The sequence below is a fragment of the Mus musculus genome, chromosome 14, assembly GCF_000001635.26.
Source record: "Mus musculus strain C57BL/6J chromosome 14, GRCm38.p6 C57BL/6J".
NCBI classification, from domain to species: domain Eukaryota; kingdom Metazoa; phylum Chordata; class Mammalia; order Rodentia; family Muridae; genus Mus; species Mus musculus.
Window position 1 is genome coordinate 118,903,747 of NC_000080.6, and position 26,125 is coordinate 118,929,871.

At 47.4% G+C, this 26,125-nt stretch overlaps 1 protein-coding gene across 29 annotated transcripts in view; it reads right to left on the reverse strand.

Moving 5' to 3' along the window:
- Dzip1 (DAZ interacting protein 1) overlaps window positions 1-21,791 on the reverse strand; it is a 50,021-nt gene extending 28,230 nt beyond the window's left edge. For 3 of the 29 annotated variants that reach the window (XR_383203.4, XM_006519387.3, XM_006519383.3), the window contains exons 1-10: window positions 21,395-21,748; window positions 20,679-20,772; window positions 20,151-20,349; window positions 19,165-19,421; window positions 18,497-19,045; window positions 11,444-11,528; window positions 8,696-8,820; window positions 7,596-7,757; window positions 5,688-5,825; window positions 3,149-3,211 (exon numbers count right to left, since the gene is read on the reverse strand). Coding sequence is in view for 26 of the 29 variants with exons in the window: in XM_006519387.3 (XP_006519450.1) it covers window positions 3,149-3,211; window positions 5,688-5,825; window positions 7,596-7,757; window positions 8,696-8,820; window positions 11,444-11,528; window positions 18,497-19,045; window positions 19,165-19,167 (1,125 nt within the window). In the remaining 3 variants the exon portion in view is untranslated. The other 26 variants (XR_003950893.1, XM_017316126.2, XM_030247945.1 and 23 more) reach the window with 23 other exon arrangements.
- Between the last annotated feature and the right edge of the window lie 4,334 nt (window positions 21,792-26,125).

Genomic DNA, 26,125 nt, shown 5'->3' on the forward strand with positions numbered 1-26,125 from the left:
TATCTAAGTAGGCCAGAGATGTCTTGAGCTGGGTACAGGCAGTTTTAAATTGCCTGGACCAGGTCACCAAACTGAGGAGTTTTGCCAATCCCCAAGAAGCAAAGGGACCCAGGAAAAAAATCACGGGGTGACATCATTGTGACAGCAGAGTCAAGAACAGGTGACAAAGGTACAGACAAGAAGATGAGGGGGGATTCAGAGAGCTTAAACAAGACAGATACTAGCTCATGAAGCATGCAGTCCTTGTGCCTGTGTGTGTGTGAGAGAGAGAGAGAGAGAGAGACCTATCATTTCAAGTTCTCTGCTGTCCTATGTGGTCTCACTCATAACACCAGCCAGCTCTGTCACTGTGTGACCATAAAATGTCTCCAGGGCTCTTGGGCTGGGTCAGAAGGTCACACCACGGTTTATATGTGACTCCCTTTGAACTCCTACCAATGTTATTTAAAAAAAAAAAAAAAAAGGCTGCCAAGAACCTAAGTAAAGCAATAACAAGCTGGCACAGGCAACTTCCCTTAAACAGAGAAACACAGTATGTGCACTGTGGGACAAGTGGGCACCAATCATGTGGAATAATTAGGCAGAGATGACTGCATTTGGTTGAGTTCACCTCTTTGTTAGGGTACAAGTGAGACAGAGACGAAAACAGCTTCTAAACAGCTGAACGGGCAGACAAAGGGACAGCATAACCTGCAGGGCATGAGTGTGCACACGCTGTGCACAGCCCAGCCTTGGGTCTTCACGGTGTGCTTCTAGCTGAAGTCAGCAAAAGGGACATTGCAGGCACAGTTAAAACCCACAGCAGCTGAATTTCAGCTAACAGATAGAGAAGTTATCCTGACTGGGCTTGTCTTGCTTAGTTAGCCCTTTAAAATATGTGCTTAAAAGGAAGGCTTCCAGAACACCCACACACACACACCCCAAAAAAGACCAGGATGAGGCTAGAAAGATCAGCAGATAAAGTACACACAAGCGTGAGGACCAAGTTTCAGATACACAGCACCAAATGACAGCTAAGCAGGCGGCTGTACTCAGGAGCTAGTGACAGTGGGTCTCTTGACCAAGCCAGCTAGCCAGACTAACTGGCCCAGTCACCAAGTTCCAGGTTAGGCAAGATATCCTGCCTTAGTAAATAATCGGAACAGTGACTGGGGGAGAGATACTCATTATCAACCTGTGCCGACACATGCAGTGCACATATGAGTACATACATACCCATACACATGGGAACACGCACACACGTTCACACATCACACACACACACGTATATTGTTTTTGAAAATTCGGAATATTTTGGAAATTATCAGGAAGCTATTACAGTTGAAAAAAGCAGGTTCAGGAAGAGAGAGGCCACATTATTTTGTTCACATTGTGGACAGTGGATGAAAAAGAGATCAATACTAGGCCTGCAGCTGTTAGGAGGATGATAAAGGCTAAGTAAGGAAGGACAGGGGTAATGGAAACATATGGCCTAGGGGCGAGAAATAGAGGACATTAAAGACGGTTGATAGGGTTAAGGGGGAGACATGGGATAGAGTTTGTCTGGTTGGACGAGTGTACCACGAACTACAACTGTGACAAACCCAAGAAATTTATTTTAGCCTGTTACAGAGATAACCCCAAGCTGCTGTCAGGCTACCTCATCTGGAAATCAGAAAGCTGGGTTATAGCAACCAACACAAGCATTACCCACATGTGGCTGCCGCCCAACTTGAACAAGCTCTGCTCACGACTGTGCGCTGGTCTCTCCTTTCCCAACCTCAGTGTCCCAACTTCCACAATGGAGAGTCCATCCCTTAGGACAGGGACTGACCCCTGTTTTGAGCCCTGAAGAGTGTAGTGCCTAGTTCTTGCTCAGTAAAGATCCGAATGGGATCACTCGTCAGCGATGACACTCTCATGCTCACAGATTAGTGTGCCTGCACACTGATGTGTTTTTGTCTTTCCTTTGTTTTGTTTTCATTTAGTTTTAATACTGTTTGCAATCTGCTCCTCCCTCCCTCCCTCCCTCCCTCCCTCCCTCCCTCCCTCCCTCCCTCCCTCCCTCCCTCCCTTCTTCCCTTCCCTTCTCCCCTCCCTCCCTCCTTCTCTCTGTATCCATTGTTGTTAAGAAATAAAAACTGGAAAATTCTATGCTCATCTAAGTTACTTTTCCCTAGCTCTTGTGTGCCCGCACACACTCTATGTTATAGTTATATGATATAAAACCTTTAGCAATATGATATTCTGCTTAGTGCTGTATGTAGGAAAGAAGTTCTTAGCACTAACTCTGTGAAAGGAAGACTATTTTATGGAACACAAAGGGTATTCAAAAGATAATAACTGTTGCAAAAATAAACAAGATTTCCCATCTTGATACATTCTTTCCCCAGTGGAAACATTAACAATGAATTTTCTGACATATACAGTTGCCAGTGGATGCCCTATACCTGTGTGCCTAGGGGCAGCACCGACTGGAATCAATGAGTTTATTTTTGTAAACATATTCTGAAAAGGAGACACGAAGTTGGGGAGGAGAAGACACACTGATAAGGTCCAAGTCCAGAACAAGCTGGAGGAGAAGAGCTGGGAATGGGTGAGATCAATATATACTGTATATGTGTGGGAAACTCTTAAAGAACAAATAACATAGTTTAAAATCTTTTAACATTTATAGAATAGAAAGAAAACTGAAGAGAAACTTACAAAGGAGCAGCAGCAGTTAATTTTGGTAGCAAAAACTATAAATACTTATAATTTTGTTACATCTTTCTCCAGAAATGTTAAGTAGGAAAATACCACTTTTATTATCAAGTAAACTAGAAACTTTTCAAAGATGACCAGTTTATGCATGTGTGCATGTGTTGTGTGATCGCGTGTGTGTACACATATATGTGTATCTCTGTGTGTGCGTACATGCGTCTGTGCCTGTGTATGTGTCTGCATGTGCCTGTGTGTTTGCATGTGAGTGCGTGTGTATACGTGTGTGCGGCCACATGTGTGTGTGCGTGCATGCATGTGTGCATTTGTGTGTTTGTGTGCGTGTGTGTGCATATGTGTATGCATGTGTTGTGTGTGTCTATGTGTGTGCATGGGTGTGCTTGAGCGTCCCTGGGTTGCACTCTCCACACGGGGACAAAGTGGCAGGGTGGGTGGCTAACTGTCTTACCTGCCCCTTTTCCTTGCTGTGTTCTTCGTTGAGAACTTGAAATCGATCTGTCCACTTGCTTGCCTGCAGGAGAGTAAAACAAATGATATACCTGTAACACAGAAACCCATTCCACACTGGAGCCTGCTCTTTACCGGGTGCCTATGAAGCCCGACAAGCTAGTAAAATCCCTGCTGGCATTTTTAGAGTGTATGTGGCCGTAATGCTCACACCCATGTCTCTGGCTGTACTGTGGGGCTGGGATTTGTAGATGTTTGTACGACACAGATAGTATTTTAGGTTACAAAGTGGGGGCGGGGGAGTCTGTCACACTCTGGGTATGGAGGTGTCCTAATTCAGGCTACAATTGCTGGGCTCAAACACCATGACCAAGGCAAGCTGGGGTGGGAAGGGACACAGGTACAGGAAGTCAGGACAGGAACTCAAGCAGGGGAGGACGCAGAGGCCATGGAGGGCACTGCTTACTGCCTTGCTCCACACGGTCTGCTCAGCCACCGGCCCAGGGATGGCCGCACTCACATGGCTTAAGCCCTTCCGTATCAATCACTGGTTCAGAAATCGGTCTATAGGGTTTGTCAGCCTCTGGACCTTGTTTTCTCAAGTGAGGCTCCCTCCTCTCCAGCGTCACCCTTGTGTCAAGTTGACTGGAAACTAGCCAGCACAGGGGAGAAGAGCCACGGGCAGGATTTCAGGGAGTGAGTATGGCTGTGTGCCAGTAAGACATTATTTGAAAACAGCAGATGCTAGTGTGAGACGCTAAGGGGTCAAAGAACTAGGGTTGCTGGGTGCCTGGGTTCAAAACAGGCAACTCGGTGCACGGGAGACACTGTGGTCTGTGGAAGGTAAATGTCAGCTTCTAATCTCCTACTCACGGCAGTCACGTGGCTGAGCAACCACTGGCAGCTTGGAAGAGGATTAAAAAGACACCCTGCACTGTAGAGGCCAGGGGTGCACATGACCACGGGAGAATTCCTACTGAAGGTGTGTAAGTTCTCTGCTCAGGTGACCCAACCACACGGTCTAGTCGAGAGGAGATTTGGGGGGGGACCTTGTGGAAGTTTGCTCTAGTACTACCAGGGAATGAGTAAGAGAAGGATTCTGAGAACAGAGAGGTTGCTGCCGGCAAAGAAAGCCGCGGGAACAAGGAGCTGTGTTCTAAAAAGAGGACGCTAGGCTGAAGGGACACCATCACTGTGCAGGACAGTCGGGTGGGAAACGGGGCCTTGCTACTCGTGAAGAAGTCTGAAAAGTGTGTGAGTGGAGGGGGGCTGTGTCACTGAAAGACTAGACAGGACAACCACACATGCAGGCGAGCGGTGCATTGGAGGGAGGCAGGCAAGATGTGGCATTAAAACAAGAAACAGCAATCCTATTTCAAAAGGCTCTTACTGCTTAAAAACTTCACAGGTTTACTCTTATTAAAACTTGTGCTATGCTTGCTTTCCAGGTATGTGCACGTAGGCATCCATGCCTCTGCACCACACGAGGAGGGCAGAAGATAACCTGTGCGAGTTGGTTCATTCCGCCCACCAGTTGGGTCCCAGGGGTTGAACCTAGGTCATCACGCTTGGTAGCAAAACCTTTTACCCCGTGAGCCATCTCACTGACTCAAAGGCTTTTCCAACATGGTTGAATTTGTAGGTTATAATACCCACAGTTACAATCCCCACCTCCTACCAACATAGAGGGATGACTGGATTCCAGGCCTCACAAGGCTATACCACCAACCTATATATTGGCCTTTTTTGATTTTTAATTTCTTTTCCTTTACCATTGAGATAAAATAACTTTTATAGAGTGATTATGGAGTATGACTTCCAAATGAAAACAAAATATATCAGAGATACCAGTTTGTCAGCGCAGTGCTATATGCAAACCAAATGGAAGCTTAATGCTTCAATACACATTTTTTTTTCCGAGACAGGGTTTCTCTATATAGCCCTGGCTGTCCTGGAACTCACTTTGTAGACCAGGCTAGCCTCAAACTCAGAAATTCGCCTGCTTCTGCCTCCCCAGTGCTGGGATTAAAGGCGTGTGCCACCACGCCCGGCTCAATGCACATTTTTTTTTAAGTGAGAGCTATAACTGCAGCCAGGAAAACATTGAATAATAATATGAACTGACTAATTCAGAGTGACATTTTTGTGGGCAGAAACTGAAACAGTGTGAACTACTATCCCATACTCACACCTGTGAGTCAACACCTACTATAAATTAGGCATCTGTTGTGAGACAGGAAAAAAAAAAAAGAAACAGAACAAAAACGTTTGCTGGGAACGAACTCATTAAGAGAAAAACCAAGGCGATGTAGACCTGGCTCCATGGTTAAGAGTTCTTACTGGTCTTGTAGAGGACTTGGGTTCAAACATCCACACCATGGCTCAAAACCACTTGTAATTCTAGTTCCAAGGGATCCAGTGCCCTCCTCCTGGCCTGTATGGGCACTGCATATATGCCGTGCACATAAGCTCATGGAGGCACACACACGTAATTAGATACATGTTACATGTTGTGGCCGCGGTCACCACGCGTGCTGTACCTGGCTGTCAAGCAGCTGTAGCATGTTCTGGAAGTCCTGGGGACACGGAAGATGGTCTTCTCTCAGCTCAGTAACGTCTCTTAAGGTGCCTATGTTGGACTTGATCTGGATGTTAGACTTCTGTATTTCTAACAACTGCTATGGATGAAAAGAATCACCAAGAGAAACGTCAGACATTGACTTAACGGCAACAGCGAAGAAGCCAGAAGCACAAAGCCGCGTTCAGCCATCCCTCTCCCTCCGGACACCCCTTGCCTGTCTCCTCCGCTTTGCTCTTTTTCTACCAGTCTCTGATCTTTGATATCTCCACCAGAATGTGGAAAAAATGGGAAGGAGACTCATGTTTTTTTAAAATGGTTTGTTACTGGGAGCCAGGGTATGCCCATGTCCATGTCAGAGGACAACCGTAGTCCAGTCTCACTTTCTGCCTTTCTGCGCATTTCAGGGACTGAGAGCGGACTGAAGCCGGCTTGCACACAGCTGCTTTACTCGCTGGCCATCTCTCTGCCCCCTCACCCACTCCCCAAGCCAACCTCTGACCTCTGACGATGGGTCTTTAAATTCTTGACAGAAACATCTGTGAGAGGAACTGGGTATATCTCCTCTTTCTGTTTATTTTTTTTAAGGCAGATCTTGCTGCCTTGGCCCAACTGGACTTGAACTCTGGCTGACCCCGCCTCAGCCTCCCAGTGCTGGATTGCAGGGGTGTATCACCACGCCTGTGACACTTCTGAGAAGTTACGATATTGCAATAGAAGACGAACACTGCCCAGAGGCCATACCAGTAAATCCACCAGGGATATAAATGTTTTAATTTCCCTAAAGTTAATTATGGAAAAAAAAATCTCAGACAACAACAGGCGATAAAGTTAACATCACGGACATTATACCACTACTTCGTTGTCCGTTCACTGCAACCGCTGAAAGTGCAAAGAAACTTCTCCGTACAGAAGTTCCTTCCTACCAATACTACAGCTCCGGGTGGCAAGGCCAAAGTGAAAGCCTTAGACCACGGAGACCATGTGTGACCTTGGTACAATTCGACGAAGCGACACACTGTCTCCGAGATCCACTCCACAGAAACGCTGACTAATCACGTTACCCTGTCACTAGTCAGATGAACCCCAGCAACGGGACTTGCCATACAAACAACCCGCACTTCAGATCTTTAGCTTCCACAACAACAAGGCTGACAAACTATCCCCGGCCACAGAAAAGCCTAAGGAGTCGGAATGACCCACTGTAACATGGCGTCTTGGACGAGATCCTGAGCAGGAAAGGAAAATAAATAAAAGGATTCTGGTGTTGTGTTTAGTTTTGCTTCTGAAACTCGTCCGCCCCTAGAGGGAGCCCAAGGATCGACCTCATTTCCCTCCTTTTCTCCTCAGGAACTGGATCAGCACAGAGGATGTGGAGGTGTCTGTGGACCACAGCTGTTCCCACACGGCACAGGGCCCCCTTGCCGGTTCCTGCTTACTTTAGAGACCCGATCCTCCTCAAAGGTCAGGTGTGGACCGAGGAGAGGGCTAGCAAATACTCTTCCTCTTCTGCTGCCTTGGTGATCTGTATCAGCCTTTCCACCCACTACTTGGAACATTCTAGAATTCGTTCAAGGGTTTGTGGTTTAAGGCTATTTAAACCTAACCAGGTGAGGAAGTTTCCTCTTGGGTGGAACAGATACACCCACAGGGGTTCTGTTCTAGGGTCTGGGGACAGACCACCCACTCACAACAAAACAGTCTCGCTCACCTGCTCTACCTCCTCAGCGCCTCTTGCGACCTGGGATGCCCGGGGAGGAGGGGTGGTGTATACTTGGCATGTAAACGACCTGACCCCTGGCTATGATGCCATGCTAACACCCATCTTAAAGCAAGCGATCCTATGAAGACGTCTAGGTTGCATACTTACATATTCTAATGCTGAGTTCTTAGAAGTTAACTCTTTAAATTCCCTCATAAACATCCCCTTGACCTTCTCCATCTCCTCGAGTAACTTCTCCTTCTCCTCCTCTTTCCATCTGTCAAACAGCTTCAGAAAGTCTTCCTCTTTTGATTTCTGCATTTCATAGTCCTGAAATTATTTTAGCATTATGTCACTAGGGGCTCTGGATATAACACATGTGCAAATTTTTTAAACAAATCATAGCTTCACCCCAAATCTGTTAGTATTTCTTCTGTGAATTAGACCTGTAGTAACACTCTCCAAAGCCACTGGCCTATACACAGTGATTCTTCCCTACCAAAGCACAGATGGGGAGCAGGCAGATGGCTCAGTGGGTAAAGAACACACCCACGCCCACATACATGTGCTCAATAAATAAATGCAAGTAAACAGAAACAAACAAACCACATTTGGAGCCTGGCGCTCCGGCTTGGTGGTTAACAGTGCTTGCTGCAGAAGCGTGAGGATCTGAGGTCAAATCCCCAACACCAATGTATACACCCAGCATGGCCCCATACGAGCTTACAACCCTGTGCTGTGCGAGTCACAAACAGGAGCACTGCTGAGGCCTGAGGGCATTCAGCCTTAACCAGGTTCAGTGAGAGATATTGTCTCAAAGGAATAAGGACTCCAGCCCATACGAGTATGCATACATACATGCAACACATATCATGCTCAATACACACATATATCATACACAGACGATACACACACACTCTCTCTCATACACACATGCTGACACACACTGACACACACAATGACACAGACACGTTGACACACACTGACATAGACACACACTGACACACACTGACATAGACACACACTGACACAGACACATTGACACACACTGACACACACACACTGACATAGACACACACTGACACACACACTGACACAGACACATTGACACACACTGACACACACACACTGACACACACACACACACACACACACTGACACATACACACTGACACACACACACACACACCATGAAGCCAGCATGCCTCTTTCCCTGCATTAAAGTACTTGTCATTGCACCATCTCCAGGACAGAGCCCTGTGTCCCACCTTAGAGAAGCGAACTGCATGAGAGTGCTGTGCAGACTCCAGCTGAGACCTAGTGAGCTGCAGCTGTTCCTTCAACATGTCAATCTCCTTCTGGAGCCTGTCGGTCTGGGCCTTTGTATTATACTCTGTGCAAGAGAAGATCTAGTTAGAAAACGATTTCTTATGAATTCACCTGAACACTCACGGGGCACAGTTCTAAGGATAAGACAAAGGAAAATGCTCTCTCTCCCTTGGGACTGCCACGAGCCCAGTCCTGCTCTTTACTGTTTGTCTGGAGCCCTTTCTGTGACCAGACACTTCATTAGTTTCAGTGGCTTCTTTCCGCCACTCACTGTACTAAGGCTGATTATTCAACAGGGTCACCGTGAGATCTTTGTTCAGGGAGTGAGCCCGGTGGTTCTGACCCACGAGTGCTCAGGACTTTTTCAGAGATGTTCGTCTCACTCAAAGCAGAGAAGCAAGAGCTTCACCTACAAGTAGCACAGTACTGAAACTATACAGTCACCGTGGTTTGCACTCCCACCCAAGATCCCCGAAGTCCCCTATCAGCGATCACTGAGAGGGCTGGGGAATTCGAGACGCAAGCTGGGGCAGTCGTCTGTCAACTAGGGCGCAAGCGAAGAACTGAAAGGAGGTGGTGAAAGGAAGGATACTTATGTACATGTACTTACACGAGGATGTACACATGACTGAATGGTATACATGTGCTGTGAGTGTAGACATGAAAGGTATGGGAACCAAAGCAGAAAGTCAGAATCTCAAAGATGACCTGAAGAAACAATACTCGTTTCAGAGTCTGAAGCGCTCTCTGACACGAGTATGAGGTGGGATAAGATACTGAAACAGAGAGAGAGAGATCAGTTTCACACCGAAGAATGGTGGGCCACTTACAAACCGCTCAACACTTCCATGTTTCCAATACACCACTTACTCAGATCGGTGGTCCACCACGGTTCTACAATGAAACTTTCTGCCATCTGATTTGCTTCTACTACAAAGCATTGTGGGCAGGAATACAAACAGACTGGCCCCAGTGGAAGAAAATCAGCACAACTGTTGGAAACACTTCTGTAGGTTACGGTGGCCCAAAGTCTGGCCTGCTTGGGGAGGAGGGGACGCTCCAGTCTTTGAGAAGACGGGAGTCTGTGGGAAACCTGACTCCTTGGGTAAACCACAGAGCACTCTCCCATTTCTGGGTCTTTTTTTCTACCTTCTGGTTATTTTCTATCAGCACCCAAACATGCTAACTCCCACATAAGACACATTTCTCTTGTCTCTACATTTCAACTGATGTATCAGGTCTCTGGCTTTCCTTCCCAGGACACATGGATAACAGATTGGTTAAGAGCATTTCCTCACTGGCTCTCAACTCATTCAAACTGACATGTGGTCTTTATCAGTTCCTTGAGGTTTCGATGTCAAGGCCAACTGCTGTGCAGCTACGGGACGTTCCCCATCTGCATCCTAGTCTTCTTTGCCTCTCGAACATCTGATACACTTGACCACTGCCACCTTTCCGGAACCTTTTCCCCCTTGCTGTTCAAGACAATGCCTACCTAAGTCACCCTCATTGCCACTCTCTTCCTGCCCTTCTTGAGGAATAAAGTTATGGGGGGAGGGGCGGGGGCGGCTAGTATTGACCTTGGGTCTTCTGATCTCTAACTAGATGACTTCAGCCAGCCCAGTCCTCCAGTGACTTCCAGATCCTTCTATCTATCCATCTACCCTGGGCCTCCATTTTCAAACACCAGCCATGTGACTCACAGATGTAAATGTATAAGTGTGTCCAGTGAAAACGCTCCTATCTCCTCTCACTTTTAAGCTCCCTCCTACCCCCTAGCCCTCTGTCACAGAAAACATTCTTCTAAACAGAAGTAGGTCCTCATAGGTCTCTCACTTTGACCCCCAAGTCATAGCTCTGTAGGCTTTGTGTCAACACGTGTTCTTTTTCTCCCCCTCTGCCCCAGAAGCACCTGGTCCAGGACTCTCTCTTCTCTCACTTGGACCTCTATGCACTGCCTTATTCTGCCAGCGTCTGCTATTGCCCTTGCAGACCATAGCTTTATCTCTATCTCGACCTCCTTCTATCATCGACAGCCAGAATGCTCTCTTTAGGGCACTACTCACATCTTCATTCTCCTCCACAACACACGTCACCCCCGGGCTTGTCACCGTACTGATGCAATGCCCACTGGCCGCAGGCCACCGGCCACCATGGGCTCTTGAGATCAGTCCTCCAAGCCTCCAGCCCTCTACACACCTCTGCCTTACTCACCCCACTCCTCCAATCTCCTTGCTGTTCCTTAAACACACATCCCAGCCTCTCCTCCTGCCCCTCAGTACTGAGGTCCATGTACTCTGGTCCTCCATTCTCATCGGACTGTGGCTTCTTCATAGGATCTCACGCTGGTTAGACATGGCCTCCTCAGAGAGCTTCAGAGAACACCTGAGCAGATTCTCCCTCCGTCCTGTCTTTGCATTTGGCACTTGGAAAACACCATACTGGGTTTAAGTGCCTCTTTAGCCCTCTTTAGAACACAAGACTTGACCCTGGACCTCTCCAGTCCACTCCCAGCTGTGGGGTAGGTAGGGCACCGTGAACACGCACCTAAGGGGCTCAATATTTACTCCAAGCCTATGAGACTTTCTTTCAAGAGGATTGAGGGATGCCCTGCGGAGCCACGTCTCGTTGAGAAAGGGGAAGGGAACGGGAAGGAAAACGACTCTGAGCACAGAGTTCACGCTTACCGAGGTGAGAGTCTTCAGTATGGCGGCGCTGGATGTGGCTTTGTAGGAACGCTTGGTTCATAAAGGCCTTGTCACAGAAATGGCACTGGAAAGAAAGCAGCCAACTCAAATGTCTGCCGTGAGTTTCCCCACCTGCTCACAGTTAAAACTGGGGATCGGAAGCATGGCTTATGGTGGCTTTCTTCCTAAAAGATACAGGATGTTGGCTATGATATTGATTCAAAGGGCAAATGTAAGGTTATGTAATGTAAGGAATGCCCTTCCAAACTGAAATGAGTCAGTGGGATATATATATATATATTTTTTTTCTTTTTTGACAGCTGAAGCAAACCTTCTGGTAATTTCTGGAAGCCCTAGCGATGCTGCTTGTACGTGGGGTTTCCGTCTTCTTATCACCAATTTGTTCAAGGCAGGGGGAGAAACCTCACCAGAAACCAGCCCTGCATACGATTAAACCTTGGCATAGGATTTCCAGCTTCCAAATATTTGCGGAAATAAATTTCTGTTACTTAAGCCAACTAATTGATGGCATTTGTTATGGCAGACTTACTAGCTAATACAGGTGTAGGGGTGTGTGTGTGTGTGTGTGTGTGTGTGTGTGTGTGTGTGAAATGTTTTGAAGCTAAAAACATTCTCCTATGAAAATATACTTTCAGAAAAACATTTCAAAGATAAATGGTATACAAAAACATAAAAGAGAATACAGGGACAGAAATATTTCCTCTGGAAATGGATGGAGGGAAACTATTTTTAAAAATGAAGGGTATGAGTTCTGGGGGTTGCTTACACTCCAGGGGATGGTCCCGTACCGATATCTCTCTCTCTTAAACGTTCCCCAAAGTAGAGCATGGAAAAAGAGCAAACACCAGCTCGCATCGCATCTGGGAGGCGGGGTGTGTGTCAGCTGCGCTGTCCTACACATTCTTTTTAGGTTATTATTACTCAGTCCATGGTTTGTTCTTATTGGTTTTCCTTTTAAAATCTTCTATATATGGAGATCCGGCATATGGTTATTTTGATTTTTCTGTATATTGTAAAATTTATACAATAAAATGCTGAGAAAAAAAGGACAATATACACTGTCATTGTGACCACTTTATACATTCTGACTGCATAAAACACGTCACACTCAGGTTCCAATGGGAAAAGGGCCTGCAGGAAGCAGACGTCCTTAAATGTTTCATTTTTACTACATAATTTCTGTGATTTCTTGAAGCAGAGGGATGAAGACAAAGAGAAGGAAATGGGCCTGGGATGTCTGAAGGTGTCCTTGATTGCATGGTCTGCTCAATCTCTCTGCAGAGAACCCAAAGCCTCTGGAATTGAGAGAGGTGGAGAAAACCTAAAATGCTGGCAGTCATGTGACTTCTGTCATCTTGCAGTCAGCCAGCTCTGGTGCTTGTCTTGGGTGCCACAGGGCTCTCTGTATGGCAGTCTTAGGTTTTGGCTAAAAGAACTAACTAGGGCTGGAGAGATGGTTCAGCGGGTAAGAGCACTGACTGCTCTTCCAAAGGTCCTGAGTTCAAATCCCAGCAACCACATGGTAGCTCACAATCATCTGTAACAGGATCCGATGCCCTCTTCCGATGTGTCTCAAGACAGTGACAGTGTACTCACAACATAAAATAAATAATAAATAAAGATTAAAAAAAGGAACTAACTATACGTTAAGCAAGGCCACACAAAGCTCATTAACAATGGCTACGATGTAGGTATGATTCCATCCCCATTCCGCAGAGCAGAAACCTATGTACAAATGGTGATTTGTTAAGGTCTAGCAGTTGAGACAGTAGTAGGGATGGGATTTGAACCCACTCTGCCTAGAGAGAGCCTGCATTACTGTTCTCCGTGGAAGCAGAAGCACGTAGCCTGATTCCTCAGCACAACCACACTTTTCAGTTTACAGCATAGTCTACCAGACAGGTCAGAAGAGAGGCGCCACGGGATGCAACGTGTCCGTCAGTACATAAATGATTCACACGCCCATCTTCTGTCTCAGTCCTGACAACAGCCTTCTAAGTCAAGGGATTTCTTATACTCTGAAAATGCACACAGTCCCTCAACAAATTATCTTAGACTGAGGTATGGAAGGGTTTGAGAGAAAGAGAGAAGGGAAGGGAGGGAAGAGAAGAGGAGGAGGGAGAGGGAGGGGGAGGGGAGGGAGAGAGAGAGATTGAGAGAGAACACACACACACACACACACTCACTCACTCACTCTCACATCTCAGTCCATCTGGAGCCTTTTGTAGCCCGAGGACAGACAGACTTATTGAACTCACATTTTCCTACAGAATCTAATTCTGTTGATAGTCTCAACCACAGCACCAGAAAGGTGTGGCTGTTTCTTAACAAGGGGAGCCCCTCATTCCACACCTCTGGAATCAGAATCCCCAAGACATCATAATCTCCTGGCAGGCAGTGGAAGGCCACGAGGAATGCTGGGCCACTAGAACACAGCTCCAATTTAAAAAAATGTAAATATGTGTGTGTACGCGCACGTGTGTGCATGCGTGCATGTGAGTGCGTGCTGGAAAGGTGGCTCCGTGGTTCAGAGCACTGGCTGCTCTTACAGAGGACTCGAGTTTGAGCCCAGTTGCCACATGGCAGATCACAACTGTGTATCACCACAACCCCAGGGAATCTGACTTCCCTCTTCTGGTCTCTGCTTGTATTGTATGCATGTGATATATGGACATATATGCAAGCAGAAGAGCCACACACATAAAATCAAAATAAGTACATTTTAAAAATATACACATATTAAGAAGCTTATAGCCGGGCGGTGGTGGCTGACTCCTTTAATCCCAGCACTTGGGAGGCAGAGGCAGAGGCAGGCAGATTTCTGAGTTCGAGGCCAGCCTGGTCTACAAAGTGAGTTCTAGGACAGCCAGGGCTATACAGAGAAACTCTGTCTCGAAAACAAACAAACAAACAAGAAGCTTATAACAGAGTAGGTTTCCATGTGACTTTTCCACACATCCTTAGTGTTACCTCTCTTCCTTTGTGTCTGTTGTACTCTTCCCTGCCCCTCCCCACTTAAGCTCCCCCCCTTGACCCCCACATCATACTGTCTGTCCTCCCCCCTGATGCACTTTCTCCTCTCCTAAGGGTTCCTCGTTCTAGTCTCTTGGCTGCTACAGGTACTCGATGCTAAACCTGATCTACAGATTCAGAGCTAGGATCGACATATGAGAAAGAAAATGTGTTTATTTTCTGGGTCTGGGTTAGTAAAACTATAAAAAATACATTAAACTAGAATAGTAATTAGTAAAGTTATACTGACCAGTTTGCATACAAAGTTCACAATTTCATTTTTCCTTACAGATAAATAAAATTCCATTAGGTATATGTAGCTCAGACTTATCATCCATCCTACAACTGATATTCATCTAATTACCCTATGCAGAGGGATGGTGCTCCTCCAAGAAGCCTTACCTTATCAAACAAAAAACCCAGGGGCAGGTGTGGGGAGACCCTACAGAGTTGCTAGGGGTCCCAGAAACCCTCAACACAATACAGTTTATTGCAGGTGCTCTTGGTTACCTACTAGAGCATGATTGTAAGGCCCACACGTTGGGTACGGAACTTGGGTAAATCACGCTGGCACTAATCTGGAAGTTTCTTTGCTGCTGGCTAGTTTTCACGGTGCCTTAAGGTGCCGTGGAGGCTGCTGAGGGAGAAAAGGCATCAACAATCTTACCGAGCTGTGAGTCCTGAAAACCGTAATAGCAATCACCCTGGAAAGATACGCCAATTAGTGCCACAGTGCCATGAATGTCATGGGGTAACCAACAGCTGGGGAGGTGTCATGGAAAAGAAAGATAGATCGTAAAAACCGGGTATCAGGAACTTTCCTTAGAGACAGTCTCTCCTAGACATGATGAGGCCATTGCATCCGTGAACCATGGCCGCCAGCATAAGACCTGCACAGGATCAAACTGGTCAGCACTCCAGCCTGGAGAAGGAACAGGCTTCTGAGACCTGCACTAGCTCAGTATAGTTATTGGCAGAGGGACAGTCAAGTTTTCTTCTGTGGTGTAGTTTGCCCATGTTCCAGTAGAGGGCTACCTACACGTGCCACAAAGCCCTGGGTTGGATTATTTTTCTGGCAGTAGGTTGATTAATCAATTTTAATTAATCAATTAAAACCTGTGACTGTATCCTAACGTCAAATGACTAACCTAACTCAAGTATCTTCCGTAAATTGTTTTAGCGACCAAGTATCACCCGGAGTCTCAACACTTGCTGTGCGTTCTCCATTCACAGATGTAGTCTTTGAACACCCGAATCACCCCGTGCACCCCCACCTCCGCCTTGGCCTTCTTCACCTCCACTACTCAGTGAACTCTTAAAGTGGTGTGAGGGTTCAGAAGAGACAAAAGGAAGCCATAACTCAGCACCGGAAAGTCACAAGGAAAACTGAATCCACGCCTCCACGGGGCCCTCACACATGCTACCTGTCTTATCTCAGGGAACTCCTCATCCTGACAGGCTGCTGCTGCTGCTAATGCCCTGTTTCCAGAGAGGACAGTGTGCTTAGAAATGAAACATTTCTGCAACATTGACCTGGAATCTCATTCAGACCTATGCAGTCTAACTGTGAAACTAAGAGAGGCGTGTCATTGCAACTCAAGAAGAACGAAGACCGAAGTGTGGACACTTTGCCCCTTCTTAGAATTGGGAACAAAACACCCATGGAAGGAGTTACAGAGACAAAGTTTGGAGCTGAGACGAAAGGATGGACCATCTAGAGACTGCCATACCCGGGGGTCCATCCCATAATCAGCCTCCAAACGCTGACACCATTGCATATGCCAGCAAGATTTTGCTGACAGGACCCTGATATAGCTGACTCTAGTGAGGCTATGCCGGGACCTGGCAAACACAGAAGTGGATGCTCACAGTCAGCTACTGGATGGAACACAGGTCCCCCAATGTAGGAGCTAGAGAAAGTACCCAAGGAGCTGAAGGGATCTGCAACCCTATAGGTGGAACAACAATGTGAACTAACCAGTACCCCCGGAGCTCCTGTCTCTAGCTGCATATGTAGCAGAAGATGGCCTAGTCGGCCATCATTGGGAAGAGAGGCCCCTTGGTCTTGCAAACTTTATCTGCCTCAGTATAGGGTAACGCCAGGGCCAAAAAGTGGGAGTGGGTGGGTAGGGGAGTGGGGGGAGGGTATGAGGGACTTTTGGGATAGCATTTGAAATGTAAATGAAGAAAATACCTAATTAAAAAAAAAAAAAGAAAGGTGTGTCCTTTCACAGATAGCAGAACACCTGTCCACCTAAGTAGGAAAGGGTGATGTCGTCTGTCCCACATGAACCCACACCTGCCCCACCAGAGTCAACGCTGGCATTCAGAGAGACACCTGTGCTAAGGGTTGACAGGCGCCACTGGTTTGATAAAGTCCTTACCTTTACGTATTCACGCGTCAATTTTACTTCGTATTTGTTAGAGAGCTTTCAGCCACACTCATAGTTCGCATGTGAAAATCTTTGCTAACAATTATTTCTATGGTGACTGGAAGAATGAGAGATAACATTTTGCTAGATGTGTTAATATTTCACTAGACTGTGACCCAACCTAGAGAACAACGCACTTCCTTTAAATGTTTAAGAACCGATTCTATTCGCTGTACAAAAGAAAGCAACCTCAGCACTATTTATAGGTATGTGAATTTCAAGCAGCGTTTGTAAAGCCACTACTGAGGAGTATCCTTTGAAGCGAGTGCCTCCTGGTGTCTACCCAAGGCCAGACCCTGGGCCTTCCTCCCAGCATCATTTCCCAGCTGCTCCCCAGGACGCCATACACTGCTTTCAGAGTTCCTGGGATTTGTCTTAGGCACTTCTCTGCCCTGCACCCACTTCTGCAACCTTGAAACCTGCGTCAGCTCCCACGTTCCCAAGAACAATTAAAGAGCACTTATCCTAAATGTATTATAAGACCAATTCTGCCAACCTGTCCTTTACTATCTTTTTAATCAAAGTTTGTCCTTCCTTCAGCTACTCACAATGTAGATGAGCCTCCTCATCTAAACCCCAAATGCGCCAAAGCATAGACATCACCCTACAAGTATAAAACTCCACTCCCAACTCCAAGTGATGGGTCTTAGTTTGGGTCTCATGGGCTGAGGAGCCTCCACTGCTCTTGCAGAGGCCCCAGGTTAGAGTCTCAGCAAGCAGACTGAGGTGCTCACAAACCACTCATAACTCCAGGTCCAGGAGAGCTGACCCTCTCTGGCCTCCTCAAGCCCCTGCACACGCTCATGCAGACACACGCTCATGCAGACACACGCAAATATGTATAAGCACAAATGTTTGGACCTGAGTCCCAGCCCCTGGGTACCTTGTAAGATGAATGTTATTAAACATTCCAAATTTCAAAACATTTCTGACCCTAAGCATTTCTCAACCTGTACACTGATTTCAAAATTGCAATATTTAGCCTGGGCTCAATGCCTAATTCATAACAGAGGGAGATTATGATTTGAATATAAAAAGTGCTTCAGTGCTAATGTTAGCATTCTTGTCCTGGGGACCTGCACACATTGAGAACTTCAGCAGTCTAACTCACTGTGACATGGTTCCTATGCAGGAACCAAACAGGGACAGAGGGGACTCAGAAGTGGGCCGATGCAGGTAAGAGGGGCTGGGTGAAGGATCCATTAAGGCTCTATTTTGGCACTTTTCTGTCATTTGAAAAACACTTCAATTCAAGGTGGGGAGGGGCTCACATATTAAATCCTAGTCCAGGTCTTTTGGGGGCCAACTTCAATAGCCATGTGCACACAACTGGACTGTTCACAGCATCTATTGTAAAGAGGAAACAGGCTCAACAGCCAACATTTGGATAACTCCATAAGTCCTGCAGACAATATTAGATATTTAATTATTAATTCCTTGGTGGCTGCAGAAGGCAATGAAATATTTTTGCTGTTGATTAAAGTCACCGTTTTGGCCTTAATCTGTTTTCTTTGAGGGGGAAAAAAATCTCTGTGCGGAATGGAAAGGATGGGTTCCTAAAGGGAACTGGCCCTGCACAATGTCCCACCTGGTAATAGCTGGCCTTGGCCTCTATCATCAGCTGCTGCGTGGACAGCATCTTCTTCCTGCGTTTACACTCCTCCTTCAGCAGCTTGATCTCGCCAGCCTGCTTGGTGAGCAGCTGCTTGCTCTGCTCATAGTCGAGCAGGCTCAGGCGCAGCCTCTCCTCCACCAGGTTTAGCTGCGAGGTGAGGAACTCCTGCGAGTGCATCAGGTATTCGATCGTGAGCTGCGCCAGGCGGATCAGCTTCAGCAGCACTGGGTCTACCCCTGACTGGCAGTGCGGGCACTTCTCGTCCTCCAGCTTGCAGAAGGTGATGTTCATAATGTTCTCCTGCAGTGTCAGGACGTCCACGGCGCCGGCAACCTTGTCCACGTCGATGGCGCTCAGCCGCCTCCAGTCCACGCTCTCCAGTCGCGGCCGGAACTGGAAGAAGGGCAGGGGGCCCGAGGCCGCGCTGGGGGGGACAAAGGCCATGGGAGCCGCGCCTATGGCAGAGGCGTCAGGCCCCTCGGGGCTGTTGGCCAGAGGGTAGTAGACGTGCTTCTGGAAGGGCTGCGGAAGAAGAGACAGCGCGGCGGGAGGCGGGGGATGGAGAGACAAGAGTCCAGGCGAACCCCGACCGTCCCTGCCCTGCATCCCGGGACAGACACCTCCGGCCTCGTGCATCTTACCATGCTTGCAAGCCAGTCCGCCGCCTAGGCTTGCGCTGGAGGGGCGGAGCAGAGTCGTCTCCCCAGCCCTGGCCGCCTTGGGCCGCCGCCGCCACTCTCCTCGTGAGCCTCTGATGGCCCAGACCCCGGCTGCGGCTGCGGCGGCGGCGGCGGCGGCCTAGGATCTGGGCGTCCAGGACGTTGCTATGGCAGCGCCCTGCCCCGACCTGGAGTACAGGGCGTGTCCGCCCACGCGCGTTCAGCATGCGCCCAGGGACCTGTGGGACCAGAAGGACAGAGAAGACCTCTTGGACCAGCAGGAGACGCCACAGGACTCGTCTACCTGTGTGGTGGGGCATCTCTTGGCCGCCACCTTCCCTGACACCACCCTCCCTGGTTTCAAGAGGGGGCCCACTGAGTCCCTAAAACATGCGTGGGGTCACGTCTCCAAGTCCTAGCTGTGGTCTTCTGGCCATCCATCCCTATGCTAGCGTTAGGTTCTGAGATTAGAAATACACATTTGTCTTTTTTTCACAGGTTGGGGAAACGTGTAGCAACAAAGTAAGTATAAAGTTAAGTGAGGGGTTAAGGACCGGAAGAAAATCTGGGGTGGGGCGTTCTGTATTTTGACTGTGGTATTAATTATGCGGATGTATGCATCGACGTTTGCCAACTTTAATGGAATTGTATTTTTAAAATTAAGGATGCGTTTTGTGCATTACTCCACAGTAAGGTTACACTTGTTCTTTCCTCAGCCTCTCTAAATGCCTTACTTCCAACGTTCTTTTAAAAGGTCTTGCTCTCCCTCTGTGGGCTGGCAGCTCAGCGTTGACAACTTGTCAGAACACAAACCAGATAACTCGCCCAGTGTATGCAATAGCTTGCCATTCCATTTTTGAAATTAAAAAAAAATGTCATTCAACATATCTTAAAACGGTGAAGTTAAAAACGGATGGGATCTTCGACCTTCAGCTTTCTATGAAGATTTACCGGGCTACAGTATTTACCTTACAAATCTGTGTTGGTGCTGCATTCTTTAAAAAATTCTAGCAGCGACTTGCAGACCCCAGGCCTCTCATTGTAGGGGTCTTCTGGAGGCTGCCTGTGGTTACCTCCGGGATCAAGGAGCTGAGGAAAAGCCAGGCATTCCTCAATCCACCAGGGAGGCCCTGCTTGGACCAACCATCAGGAAAATTTTTTTCTTTCCTAACAACCAAATACGTGAACAGAAGAAAGGAAAATACAATTCACAGTAACTATCTGGAAGTAAAGTTGGAACCAACTATTTTGAGCACTTTCCATAGTAATATAAATAAATCCACATGAAAGTGTCCAGGAAATAAAACATACACTTCATATAAGGCACACATTCACAAGATTCTGAGGCAATAAGAAAATCACATTTTACTGCAACCTAGCACAGAAGCCCTAAGAATATAGACCGTTTTAAAGACTGGTTCTTTCATGTATTTGATGCCTAGCTTAGAACACATCTGCTGACCTTAGCCCTCAGTTTCCCCGTGTGGGTTACGGACCTGGCAGGTTTGTGGATTCTGGGCTCCATCCACTGGGCTGGCAGGATCAGCGGGAACAGGGGAGGTGTGTCGCTCACCGCTGTGTTTCAAGCACCTAGTGCAGAAAGGAAAGGGCGTTTAGAATGTGCTTGGTTAATTAAACAAAAAACAAAAATCAAAAAAACGGTCGACTGACTTAGGTGTTCAGTAAAAAAGATAATGGCTCCAGGCCCATACCCTCCTATTTTCTTTGCCTTTGCCTTGCTAAACGGGTGAACCTTTGCTCTGTTCCAAAGGCTCTCTAGCTGAACCTGGGAGAGGCTCCCGCGCTTCCGCAGCAGACCCAGTAAGAACCGGTGCAGGCCCAAGGTCTTGGCAGTCCATGAGCTTAGGGCATCTGCGGTTAGCCATCCTTACCCCCTAGGTCGAATCCTCCACAAGATGGCCGGAACAGGAAGGCAGGGGGCATACTTTCCTGTTCCCCTACTCCCACCCCAGACTGGGTTCCCAATCCTGTGCAGCCTATGTTCTGGGCACACTGCACTGTACTGCTGGCCTGATGAACCCGAAAAGACAAAGGCTTGGGAAGCCGGGTTGAGGGGAGCTGCAGATCTGCAGTCTTGCGGATCTCAGCAGACAGAATAGGGAAGAAGGCCCGACTTCGCCAACAGAGATGCGAGATGCTCTGTGTGGCTGAAGTCCGGCGGACGCCCGGAGCATCCTAGACCTCGGCTCACCCCAGCTGCGCGCTCCTGGGCGAAAGCCGGGCGCTGCAAGGCACGGGGAGTCACGGGGGATCCAGATCCCGGGATTGCTGCTGGCGCAGAGGCGGGGCTCGCCGAGGCCGAGGAGCAACTGAGCAGCAAGAGGCAGGCGGCTCCTTCTTCCAGGGCGCAAGATAAAGCGTGTCTGGTCCGGGCAAGTTGTGACGAGGCGGGTAGCCCAGCGTCGCTCCTTGTCCTCCCAGGCTCCAGGCCGTGGGTGGTTAAGGCTGCCCCACCCCCCTCCCGCCCCCTCCCCTCTACGGTCTTCTGGTGGCCTCTTCTCTCCGCTTACCCGGCTCCTCTGGCAGCTGGGCGGGACCGCCCGCGCCTAGACCGCAGCACTAAAAAAACGCTCCTCCAATCCCGCAGCTGCTGCAGACACGTGATGCTACGCTGAGCTCTGTTGCTGGCTCTGGGTGCTAGCCCCGGGAAGACTTTTTCAAAAAGAACCCAGATTCACTTCTACAGGGTAGTAATTCTCTCTTTCAGCTCGCTGATTCCTCTGAAGGGCAGCTGTGATTTTTCTTCCCAGAAAAGTTGCATTTTAGCTGGAGATGCCTGCAGATAAAAGAGAGCTTCAAGGGTCTAATGCGGATGTGCTCTAGAGCTAAGAAAAGGTGTGAGCGCCTCTTTAACCTGAAGTTGGAACTATGATCCTGCTGGAGAGGAAGGATCCCCGTATGCTCAATAGTGCCTCTCATAAAAACACCCTATCTAAGGGGATGATATTCACTCACGATGAGTGTTGGATTCTGAAACTAACAAGATGACAGAGCAGAAGTCGGCAGGAACTAGGTTTTTAACACACTTGATGGAAGTCCGTATTCTGCCTTGAGAAGGCTAGGCTGATGGGTTCCATGGCAGGCTTCAGATTAGCAGTTAAGGAGACTAGGCCTAAATCTCTGTTTTTAAGAACTGGGCAATTGGTCCAGGCAAGTCCAGGCCTCAGAAGCTGCCCTGACAGCTGGTCTGAGGCAAGGACAATGGGTCAGCAACAATTTCCAGACCTCCCCAGCTCCCACACCCTGGTAATGGAATGCCCATAGAGATGGACCTAACAGATGGAGGTCACCTACCTCAGCATCCCTTAATGTGCTTTAAATCCGGCCTGCGAGCTCACTTGGTTGACTCTCCATCTTGGAAGTGGGAGAGCCCAGCATGGTGGACTTCTGCAGAATAAAACATTCTGCGTTTACATACTATTTGAGTCCAGGGTATCATTCTTTGGCAAATCATGGACCCTTGCAACCTGAAAACTATCTTATAGCTGGTCTTTCAGTTAACTGAGATCTATTTAAATTCAATTCGAAGAATTAGAAGAAATCACAAATGCGGGAGATATTAGCACAAAATAATGTGCTGGTTAGTTTTCATCAACTTGACATTAACTATGGTCACCTAGGAATACAGAACCTAATTAAAGAATTGCCTCCATCAGATTGGCCTGCAGGCATGTCTGTGGGGCATTTCCTGTGTTACTGTTTGATATGGGAGGGCTCAGCTCACTGTGGGTGGTTCCACTTTTGGGCAGGTGATCCTGAATTCATTCTCCCCCTCCTCCTCTCCCCCTCCCCTCCCCCTTCCCCTCCCTTCCCCCTCCCCCTCTCCCATCTGATTGAACTTGAGGAGTAAGCCAGTAAGCAGCACTTCTCAGAGGTCTCTGCTTCAGATTCTGCCTCCAGGTTCCTTCTTAAGTAACTACCCGGGCTTCCCTTCTTGATAGATTGTGTTCTGATAACCAAGCCAATGTAAAGCAAGTGAGCCCTTTCCTTCCCAGGTTGCTTTTGGTCACAGCTGTTGTTATGGTTTATGTATGTTCAGCCCAGGGAGTGGCACTATTAGAAGATGTGGCCCTGTTGGGGTAGGTGTGGCCTTGTTGGAGTAGGTGTGCCACTGTGGGTATGGGCTTTAAGACCCCCATCTAGCTGCCTGGAAGCCAGGATTCTGCTAGCAGCTTTCAGATGAAGATGTAGAATTCTCAGTTCCTCCTGCACCATGCCTTCCTGGATGCTGCCATGTTCCCACCTTGATGATAATGGACTGTACCCCTGAACCTGTAAACCAGCCCCAATTAAGTGTTGTCCTTATAAGAGTTGCCTTGGTCTTGGTGTCTGTTCACAGCAGTAAAACCCTAACTAAGACAGCTGTTATCTCAGCGACAAGAAAGTAACTACATGATACGTAACAGTTACCTCTGAGAATGAAACATTCCAAGCTGCGGGGAAGCTCTTTAAGCAGAAAGGTAGACAACTCAAAAGAACTTCAAGAAGTCCCTGAAACTGACCAGATTCACTAGGCTCCTCCCCACCATAGTAAGCAATAAAAGTTGAGAGTCCTTCTCAGACAGGGTTAAGCTGTGAAGACTCTCAGACAAGACTAGCTGTAAAGAAGATTCTGAGACCAGACCAGCAGCTGGGGAGAAGCAGAAATCAGCAGACTTTCCATGGAAGAAGTTTAGAACAGTCACTTGGAAAGGGCTCTCTCCAATCTGGTGAGTTCTCTGCAGGCTGTGCAGTGTGCCCCTGGTTCCCCACTTTTGTGAGCTGTCTCCCATGCAGGGGTGGCCCTTGGTGGTGCAACAGGGTCATTTCTGCTCCTATAAGTAACTTCAATAAAATTCATTGGTTCACCAAGTTGTATTTTTGGGGTATCATAGGTTGGTCTGCTATGATGTTCTGATAGATTTGTGTTGCATTTCCTCAGAGAAAGCCTTTCACACAACACCAGGACATAGATCGACAATCATTTTTAAATGAAATGTCTAAACAAATGTACTAAAGGATTTCAAAGTGTTAATAGTGTGTATTATACAAAATATCCATAATTTGTTATCTAAGAAATCCACTTTAACTAGGCATGGTGGTGCACACCTTTAATTCCAGAACTTGGAATTCATAGACAGGAGGATCTCTGTGAGTTTGAGGCCTGCCTAGTCTACATAGTGAGTTCTAGGACAGTCAGGGCTGCATAGTGAGACCATACCTCAAAAAAAAAAAAAAAAAAAAAGAAATCCACTTTAAATATAAAGGTTATGTATAGATTAAACATGGCAATGTTATCAGCCAACTAAAGGTTAAGGTGTATAAGAGATGGCTGAGGACCCCCAAGACCAAGTTCTGAGCACAAAGGAGATTTATTTGCCCTCAGAGGGACAAAGGGCAAGGAATAAGAGACAAAAACAGAAGATAGAAGATAAGGGAGAAAGGGAAGGGAACAAGGGAGAAGGGGACAGATTATCTGTCCTGGGAGAGGGAGGGTCAAAGGACTGCCTCTGGGTAGAGAGCAGACAGACATGGCACATGGGCAGATGACAGTTTATAAAGGTAACAGGGGAACACTCCTGTTAAGATGAGGTGTTTAGTTTTAATTGAGAATCTTAATTAGGTGAGCCAAAGGGTTTTATCTTTGGGGATAGCTTTAGAAACATAATCTAACAGTTTTTAGCAAGGCAGAGGAAATGAGGAGAAGGCAAGACCTGCCAGAGCCATCCTTGCCATGCTAGAGCTGGCCAGAGTCCCTTAAAGGTATAGGGTTGTTTGGTTTTGAAAAAGTCTCATGTATTCCAGGATGACCTCAGACTCGCTGGCATGTGCACTCTCCAGTCTATGTAGTGTTGAATAACAAGCCCAAGACTTTGTCAACACTAGTCAAGTACTCCTCCAATGGAGCTCTTTCCTTCACCCAAGACTTAGGGTTCTTGCGAGAAGTTACAACAAGGCAGGTGACACCAAGCAAAGGGATTTTCCTGAAGATTATAGTCTAATGAAATACGTGGGGAAGACTTTATACATAGGCTGTCAGAGAAGATGGTGGACAGTAGCCCGAATGCTGTCCCAGACAGTCTTGTGTGGATGTTGCCTGCTGCATCAAGATGTTGATGCTTGCACATACCTTGTTTGTTTTCTAATTGTTGCACCAAAGTTTGTGTTTGGCAATGACACCAAGTCCTGTTCTCTTTGCAAGGCTTGCAGAGGACGGGGAGCATCACTGTAGCTGAGAAAGGCTAAGCATGTGGCCACTTTGCTCAGACAGGTTTGCAGGAAAGTCTTTCACATATTAGAAGGACGTTAGCGGTTATCTAGTGAGTGTTATTTACTACGGTAGTGAAGTCAGGGAAGATGATGCTGTTCACACCTGGACATTTCTGCTCCTCTTAAGTCATGGGGGCACTGTTTCAAACTTCCATTTTAAAATCACTTAGTGTGTGAGCACGTATGTGCATGTGCTCATGTGTGTGCGCGCACGTGCACGTGTGTCTGTGTACATTGATGTGTGCATGCGTGTGTACACACATGTGTGTCTGTGTGCAAGCATAAATGTGTCATGCAGAGCACTCACAGTCCTATACTCTCAGCCCTTGGGGCCATCGAGAGTCTTTGCATTAAACACTGCCCTCTGCAATACGAAGCTTCTTTGAGCAAGATTGAGAACAGCACTAGTGTACAGGTACAAGCATAGATATGTGTAAGTCAGTTTTGTAGCATGGCCGTTTAGCAAGGTAATACCTGATAGGTTCTGCGATGTGGCCTATGACTTCCCTGGCCATGGGTTTTGACTATGTTTACAGTAGCAGCATTGAAGCTCTCCTGGGAAGAAGACCTTAAATCCAACCAAGAGAGCAGTCAATTACTCTGTGTTCTAATTTAATTTCTGTTTAATTTCCTACAGCAACTTGGGGAGGAAAGGGCTTATTCTGGCTTTCCG